Source organism: Nicotiana tabacum, chromosome 13 (genome assembly GCF_000715075.1).
Source record: "Nicotiana tabacum cultivar K326 chromosome 13, ASM71507v2, whole genome shotgun sequence".
NCBI classification, from domain to species: domain Eukaryota; kingdom Viridiplantae; phylum Streptophyta; class Magnoliopsida; order Solanales; family Solanaceae; genus Nicotiana; species Nicotiana tabacum.
This window is the reverse complement of record NC_134092.1, coordinates 3,827,130-3,836,505: the sequence shown is the minus strand read 5'-3', so window position 1 is coordinate 3,836,505 and position 9,376 is coordinate 3,827,130. Positions and strand designations below refer to the sequence as shown.

At 38.5% G+C, this 9,376-nt stretch overlaps 1 protein-coding gene across 1 annotated transcript; it reads left to right on the top strand.

Moving 5' to 3' along the window:
• The first annotated feature begins 884 nt into the window (after nucleotides 1-884).
• On the top strand, nucleotides 885-5,850 carry LOC107776176 (uncharacterized). Its single transcript, XM_016596025.2, has 4 exons — nucleotides 885-1,357; nucleotides 4,337-4,696; nucleotides 5,491-5,640; nucleotides 5,727-5,850. The coding sequence occupies exons 1-4, from the start codon at nucleotides 885-887 to the stop codon at nucleotides 5,848-5,850; spliced, it is 1,107 nt and encodes a 368-aa protein (XP_016451511.2).
• Nucleotides 5,851-9,376: the final 3,526 nt, after the last annotated feature.

Sequence of the window (9,376 nt, the reverse complement as noted above, 5' to 3'; positions counted from 1 at the left end):
TTTAAAGTTTATAACCCACCAGACAAACACCTAGGTAAAGGTCATAGCCCTAGGCCTTTTATATTATTTGAAAAACAACCAAAAACAATTTTCTAGTTTCATTTTTTAATCGTAATCGTAGTTTAATTTTGATTTTCAAACAAAAGCAATTATTGCAGAAGTGCAAATTTAGATATACAAACTCACGCGCTAAGATATATACTACTAACACCCATTCACATAGCTCGCTGCGGAATTCGAGCTCGACTCTTGTTGGGTATTACTATTGCATCGATCGTTTTTATATCCTCAAATAAAGGAGTGAAATTGGATACGATCACACACCATAGATGATAGAAGAGCAATGTGGAATGAATTAAATGCAATTGCCATATAACAACAAGAGCCCTGGATAGTTATTGGGGACTTCAACTCAATCAGAGGTAGTGAAGATAGAATCCTGGGAAATCCTGTGCAAGAAGCTAAGGTAGAAGGCTTTAACAACTTTATGAAGAAGGTACATCTGGACCAACACCCACATTCACAGCAAAATTGACTTGGCCATTGTTAATAGTGAATTGTTAATCAAGTTGGCACACTTAGAAGCAGCAGCCATGGACCCTTTATTCTCAGATCATACACCATTTGCTATTGAAATTGAGTGACCTACATGAAGAAGTACAAGGCCCTTCAGATTTTTCAATCACTTAACTCAACACCAAGATTTCCTATACCTAGTTGCACAATGTTGGAATACATCAAATAACAAGACAGGAATGCAAGGTATACGATTAAAGCTCTAGCAGGTCAAACAAGCAAAGAAATGGCTTAATGCCAAACAATTTCCCAAGGTTGATGAAAAGGTAAAGCAAGTTAGGCAGCAATTGATGGACCTTCAAACAAAAATGAGAGATCCTATGCATCACCACTCTCTTTTTGAACAAGAAAGGGGGTTGAAACTACAACTAGAGAAGTGGGTACTAGTAGAGGAGAGCATGCTCAAGCAGAAGTCTAGAGTCCAATGGCTCAAACTTGGGGATGCTAACAATGCTTACTTCTTTGCAAGCATGAAGAACAGAATAGTACATAACCAGATAAGGAGATTAGAAACTGCTGAGGGGCACACTATTATAAATCACAAGGACATTGAGGCAGAAGTCACTCATTTTTGCCACAGGTTACTTGGATTATCGACCACAAAGATCTATGTGGTTCAGCAAGATGTTATGGAGGAAGGTTGTAAACTAACGAGGGCCCAACAACTACAATTAATAGGCCTTGTTAGCAAAGAGGAAATCAGTAATGCATTAAAAGAAATTAATGACCAAAAAGCTCCTAGATATGATGGATTCAACTCTCTTTTCTTCAAAAAGAGCTGGTGCATAGTCGGGGAGGAAATCACATGTGCAATCCAAAACTTCTTTGATACAACAACAATATTTAAGCCAATCAACTATACATCAGTGACTTTGATTCCAAAAGTCAAGAACCCACGGCAGGTCAAGGAATTTAGACCCATCTCGTGCTGCACAGTGTAACGACCCGACCGGTCGTTTCGAGAGTTATAGCCCTATTTTTCCCATTTTTACTTCTTTTTGTGTTATTCAGCTATATTATATTATATCGGGTTAGTTGGTTCGGGACCGGAGTAGTTTCAGAGTAATTGAGATACTTAGTCTCTTAAGTAGAAACATAAGTTGGAAAAGTCAACCAGATATCGACCTATGTGTAAACGATCTCGGATTTGAATTCTGATGATTCCGTTAGCTCCGTTAGGTGATTTTGGACTTAGGAGTACGTTCGGAATGTGATTTGGAGATCCATGGTAGAATTAGGCTTGAATTGGCGAAATTGGAAATTTGGCGATTTCGGTCGGCAGTGGAAAAATTTGATATAGAGGTCGGAATGAAATTTCGGAAGTTGGAATAGGTTCGTAGTGTCATTTGTGATGTTTGTGCAAAATTTGAGGGCATTCGGACGTGGTTTGGTTGGTTTCGGTATCGGTTGGCAAATTTTGGAAGTTTAGAAGTTCTTAGGCTTGAATTCGAGGTTGTTTGATGATTTGATGTTGTTTTGAGTGATTCGAAGGTTCGAATAAGTTGATATGTTAATATATGATTTGTTGGTATTTTTGGTTGAGGTCCTGAGGGCCTCGGGGTGAATCCGGGTGGTTAACGGATTTGTCGAAGTTGAGAAATGCAGCTGGAAGCTGCTGGTGTGGCCGCACCTGCGGATGGTGAGCCGCAGGTGCGGATGGCATGTCACAGATGCGAGAAATGGAGGCCTAGCATTGAGCGCAGGTGCGGAAGAGAGGATCGCACCTACGAGCCCGCAGGTGCGAAGGGGCAGCCGCAGGTGCGAAGCTTGGCGTCTAAGTGACTTTCGCAGGTGCACACCTGGGACCGTAGATGCGAGTCCGCAGGTGCGAGAAAGGTGTTCGCAGGTGCGGAAGCTGGGGAATTAAGTGAGTTGCGCAGGATTGGACCGCAGGTGCGGTCGCACGGGTGCGAGAAAGATGGCCGAAGGTGCGAGAAGCCTGGGCAGAGGGTACATATTGCACACTTCGCGAATTTTGGTGCATTCTTCAGCATTTCTATTCGGTTTTGGAGCTTTTGGGAGAGATTTGAAGAGGGAATCAAGGGGGTTTCGTTGAGGTAAGTTACTTGAGCCCTAATACTTGTATATATGGTGATTCTCCGTTGTTTAATCATTGTAATTAGTGAAAGTGAGGGGTTGGGCTTGGAATTTTCAAGAGATTAATTTAAGGATTTGAGAGACCAAACAATGTCGGATTTTGATGAATTTAGTATGGTTAGACTCGTGAGTGAATGAGCTTTCTAGTTTTGTAAATTTTGTCGGATTTCGCGATATGGGCCCAGGAGCCGGGTTTGAGCCAATTTCGGATTTTGGTCTAATTTGATAGTTTTTCTTGTGGAATTCATTCCATTAGCGTATATTGATGGTATTGTCCTAATTGTGAATAGATTTAGAGCATTTGAAGACCAAGTCCCGGAGTAAAATTTTATGTTGTTAAGGTAAGTAACAGTTTTAACTCTGGTTTTGAGGGTATAAACTTGGAGAATTTGATATCGTGTGACTGTTTGGAAGTGATACCCACGCTAGGTGACAAGCGTGTGGGTGTGCATCACGAGGGATTGAGACTTGGTCCGTCCCGTGAGGCCTAATGGCTATTATCTTTGGTTAGGTGTTTAATTATTGTTGAACTTGTTTGCCTTCATGTTAGAGATCATGCTTAGGCTTTATTCATGCTCACATTATTTGTACTCAGTCATAGAAATTATTGTACATATTTACCTCAGTCTCTATTATTTTGCTGATATATTATGATACTTGATGTGGGCTGTGTCCCCTTATTGGTGGTGCATTATGAGGCTGGAGAGGTACATGACTGAGTGAGGCCGAGGGCCTGGTTGTGAGGATATTAATACCATAGCGCGTGAGTTGTCCGCGTAGCATGTGAGTTATCCGCGTAGCACGTGAGTTGACCGTGCAGATCCAGGTATTGATATTATGGCACGTGAGTTGTCCGTGCAGCACGTGAGTTGCCCGTGCTTAGCGCTTGGGCTTTGGGAGCCCCTCAGGAGTCTATACACACCCCCAGTGAGCGCAGAGTGTTGAGTGTTGAGTGCTGAGTGCGAATGATGAGTGATGGAGTGACACTGCTGTGAGGTTGTATTTATTTGTGTTGTTGCTGCATTTATCTGTTAAACTTCTTTGTGGCATTTACTGAGTTATAGAATTTACCTGTTTATTTCAGTTTATTTTTAAATTGTGAAAATAAATAATTGGACTGTTTTACTTAGCTCGTCACTACTGCTCAGTTCTTTAGTTATTTCTGTTACTTGCTGAGGTGGTTGTACTCATGCTACACCCTGCACTTTATGTGTAGATCCAGGTGAGTTAGATCGCGGCGATCGTTGAGTTCAGGCCGGCTATCGTTGGAGACTGCAAGGTAGCTGCTAGCGACCGCAGGACCTTATCACTCCTTTTATTATTTCTTCTTTTGGACTATATTGATAGTTAGACAATTTTATTTCTTAGTTCATAGATTTAGACGCTCATGATATAGTGACAACCCGATGTTTGTGGCTCGTTTTCGTATTTTCTATATTATATTTAGAGTTGATTTAGTTTATGAGAAATTCAAATGTTGGTATTGTTTTATTAAATTCTTATAATCGGTTTAGTAGTAATATTTTGGGAAGTAGGCTTGCCTTGTAACACCATAGCAGGTCAAGGAATTTAGACCCATCTCGTGTTGCATAATGCTATACAAATTGATATCAAAAGTCATCACAGCAAGATGCCTTGTTATGAATGACTTAATTGATGGTAGCCAGGAAACATTTGTACCAAGAAGGGACATAGCTGTCAATATTATACTCAACCACGAGCTTGTTAAAGGCTACGACACGAAAGGGATGTCACCTAGATGCATGCTAAAAGTCGATTTACAAAAAGCATATAATTCTATTGAGTGGATCTTTATTGAACAAGTACTACAAGGAATGCAGTTTCCAACAAAGTTCATTAAATGGATCATGGTCTGCCTGCAAACAGTGTCATATTCAATTATAATCAATGGGAAACCTATGAAACCATTTGCAGCTAGGAAAGGATTGAGACAAGGGGACCTTATGTCACCTTTCTTATTTGTACCAGCTATGGAATACTTCAGCAGAATGCTGAAAATAAGGTTGTGCATAATTTGGTAAATATCGAATTACCGTCCTGAAATTGAAATTTTTGGTATTTGATATTCGATATTTTGGTATTCGGTATGGTATTTGATTTAAGTTTTAAAAAAAATATAGTATTAGGTATAATATTTGGTATTTTATAATAAAATACCGAAATACCAATACCGTACTGAAATATATATTATATTACACAAAACACATATTATTAATTATAATATAAATATAAAAAAACTAAAATTTACTTTCTTTTATTCTCTAAGTTCATTAATCAACTCTAAGAAAGTAAGAAGATATTTCTAATGATCAAATTTATTCCTTTATATGCATTTTTCTCTCTGTAGGTTAATATTTGCTTGTTTTGGACAAAACTTTTATCAACAACATTTTTGGTTTTGTACTTTTGAGTATTTTAATTAAGAATATTATAGTTTATGGCAATATGTACTTGTTAGTATTTAAACCAAATAAACTGAAGTTACCAAACTGAATAAATCGAAACCGAAAGGAGAAAAATGAACCATACCGGATTTAATTAGGTACGGTATTGGTATAGCATTTTAAGAAACTGAATACCGATAATACCGAATCGAAATATCTAAATACCGTATTGTACCGACCGACGAACATCCTAGCTGAAAAGAATGGCCAAAAATCCAAGATTCAAATATCACCCCAAGTGTGCCAAAACGAAGATTATCCAACTGGGATTTGCAGACGACCTACAACTATTTTGTAAAGGGGATATGCAGTCTGTCCAGATGTTATTCCAATGCTTTCAACACTTTTAAAGAGCTTCAAGACTCATTGCAAATCCTAGCAAGAGTTCTATCTACTTCTGTGGGGTTAAACCTGTTCTAAAGCAACAAATACTCAACTTGTTGGGCTTTTCATTTGGAGAATTGCCAGTTAGATATCTTGGTGTGCCCATGAGTTCTAAAAGGTTGTCCAGCACTCAATGCCTACCATTGCTAGAAAAAATACTAGGAAGAATAACCAGTTGGACTTCTAAATTTCTATCATATGCAGGGAGAGTGCTACTAATCAAAAGTGCCATGTTCTCAGTCCAAACATTCTGCTCGCAAGTGTTCGTGCTTCCCAAGAAGATCATAAAACTGATCACCTCGACTTGCAGGAAATTCTTATGGATTGATAAGGAAGGATTAAACAAGGCACTGCTAGCATGGGATATTCTGTGCCAACCTTAATCTACAGGTGGCGTGAACTTTACTGAAATGGAGGCGTGGAACAAAGATGCTATACTTAAACAATTTTGGAATCTATGCAAAAAGAAGGACAAACTGTGGGTCTTATGGGTTCATGCCTACTATTGAAAGGAAGGACCAATCTGGGCGGCAAAATATAATCAAGCATCATGGTGTGTCCAAAAGATCATTAAGGCAGGCAAGTACTAGGAGCAATCTGGCATCACCTTGACTGAATTCCTAGGAATAGGAAAGTTTTCCATCAGGAAAATGTACAGGAAGCTCGGGGGGGGGTTTATGACAAGGTACCCTGGAAGAGAATGATATGCAACAACATGGCTGCTCCAAATGGATTTTCATCCTCCGGCTAGCTGCACATGAGAGACTATCTACACGGGACAAGCTAACTCATTGGGCATATTGCTGCACATGAGAGACTATCTACATGAGAGACTACTTTGTTCTTTGAATGTGAAGTAACCTCTGAAATATTGGGTAAAATGCTGGAATGGCAAGGAATCCAAAGACAAACACTGAGCTGGAAGGATGAACTAGCATGGGTTGTAATGCACTATAATGGCAAGGATTCTAAGTCGGAAATCTACATAATGGTGCTGGCCGAAACTGTATATCATGTTTGGATGGAGCGGAATCAAAGGGTGTTTAGGCAAATACAAAGAAGTACATCAAAAATCACAAAGATAATAGTTCAGGAAGTCTTCTATAGAGCAAGCAAGGAGGCAACTATGGCAAGGACGCTGCAACACCTTAATTTTTATCCTTGAGTATGTAGGTGGGCATTGTAAGGGGGAAATGGATGATGTACAGGAAAATGGAAGTGGTGTTCATTTTCCTCTATTGAGCAATTTTTTTCTTTTTTGTTGAGCTGTACATATTTTACTTGGTAATAAAGTCTTTATTTACCAAAAAGAAATTAATAATAATAATGAGTATTTTGATGAAATTTTTGAATACTAAAAACTAATGATTTTGTATAAGCGTTAGTCAGAGCAAGTTCTACAAAGTAAAAAAAACTAAGATAATTGTAAGCAATGGCAGAGCTAGTCAGCTAGATAGCTAGTGTATGTCTTTCGAAACTCCTTGTAGGAATTTCTGACTCCTCCACTAGTTGTAACTAAATGACTTCTGCCATGAAGGAAGTCAATTTTATCCTTTTGATGACAAATGTTTCTCTAGAACATTTCCAATTAATTTCTTATAAAAAATTGTTTTTTTTTTAAAATGACTTCTATCGTGCCATAAAAGTAGTACCGTATTGTTTGCGCCATCTTCCGAAGAACGGAAAAAGAACTGCTTCAAGATTGTGAGAAATTGGAGCGTAATTTGTTGTGGCTTTCTCTACTTCTGTTTAGTTATAACTTATAAGCTTTCTTGAATTCCAATGCATTTCCGATCAGAAAAGTCGCTGGCGGCCCTTCAATACCTTGCTTTTTAAGCGTTGATCTCAGCTTCTTCGGCTTCAACACCAGTGTATTATACAAACTAAATAGCAATTTTAGTAAATAGATTAAAATAAGGGATATTAGTACTTTGATTAAAGTGTTAATATCCATGATTAAATCTTGATCCTGCTCTTCTTTGTTCCTTAACTAACAAGGGTTTTAATATATACTTGTCAGACTCAGAAACTTTACAACTTGTTTGGATTGTTATTACATGTTGTTTCATAATGTATCATATTGTATTGTATTATTTGATAAATACAATATTTGGATAGATTGTTTCGTTTATCATCGTTTCAGGATATATTGCACTCAGAGGCGGATACAGTTCTGATGACCTAAAATGTCATCTTTAAATTTAATAAGTAATTCTGTGTTTTAAGACCTCGAAAAGCACTATTTATCATTCCTCGACTTGCGTGCGCAGTCCGTACAATTTTCCGAAAAGTTTTTATGTGAAAAATGAATTAAAATGTGAAATAGAGCCTTAAAACTCAATTGAGCTGACTTTGGTCAACATTTTGAGGAAACGGACCCGGATCAGTGTTTTGATAATCTCGGTAGGTCCGTATCGTAATTTGGGACCTGGGCGTATACCCGGAATTGAATTTCGAGGTCCCTAGCCTGAGATATGGAATTTTGATGAAAAATTAAAAGCTTGAAAGCTTAATGATTTCTAAGAAATTACTGATGTTGGATTTATTGACCTCGGCTCCGTAATTTGGTTCTGGAGCCCGGTATAGGTCCACTATAATATTTATGACTTGTCTGTCGAATTTGGTGAGAATCGGAGTTGATTTGACGTGATTCGGACGTCCGGTTGTAAAAATATAAGTTTTAAAATTTTCTTGGAAATTTCCTTTGATTTGGTGTCCGATTCGTAGTTCTTGATATTATTTTGGTGATTTGATCGCACGAGTAAGTTCGTATGATGTTTTAGGACTTAGGTGCATATTTGGTTTGGAGCCCCAAGGGCTCGGGTTGATTTCGGGTGGTTAACGGATCATTTTTGGACTTGAGGAAACTGCAGAAACCTACTTCTGGTTTCCTTTTTTGCGTTCGCGAGGGGAGTCTCGCATTCGCGAAGAGCAAACTAGGGCTGGCACATTTTGTGCTTCGTGTTCGCGACAGAGAGAACGCGTTCGCGAAGGATTGAGGTGCGAAGCTTCGCATTCGCGATCGAAGACTCGCGTTCGCGAAGGGAAAGGGGCTGGCTAGGACATTTGCCTTTGCGTTCGCGAAGGGCATCTCGCGTTCGTGAAGGCCAAGCCAGGCAAGCTTCGCGTTCGCGAAGTAGCCCTCACGTTCGCGAAGAGTAAAATTGGGCAGTAGGAATTTGTGCTTCGCGAACGCGAGGCACTGACCGCATTCGCGAAGGGTAAAAGCCCAAGAAACAAAACTTAAGTTCTGGAAAATGGGATTCGTCTCATTTTCAACCCTTTTCCATTTTTGAGCTCGAGTAAGGCGATTTTTGGGCGATTTTCACGAGAAAATATTGGGGTAAGTGTTCCTTATCCTATATTGATTATATTTCATGATTTCATACTCATTTATATCATGAATCCGTGAATTTATGGAAGAAAAATCAGATTTTTATAAAATCTTCCAAAAACGAAGATTTAAGATTTGAAGGTCCATTTGACATCGGAATTGGATAATTTTTATATGGTTGGACTCGTCTCGGAATGGGTATTCGGATTTAATAAGTTTTTCCGAGATTTGAGATGTGGGTCCCACTGTAAAATATTTTAATGAATTTTGGATTTTTATCCGAAAAATTTATAAATTCATATGGAATTAATTTCTATGATTAGTATTGAATATATCGAATTGTTTGTGAATAGATTTGAAGATTTCGGAGTCAAATTTAAAAGGAAAAGATGTAGTTGAGTAATTGATTGGAATTTACAAAGCGAGGTAAGTGTCGTGGTTAACCTTGACTTGAGGGAATTGAACCCTTAATTTAATTGTTATGTGAATTGCATGTGAATGACGTATAGGCGAGGTGACG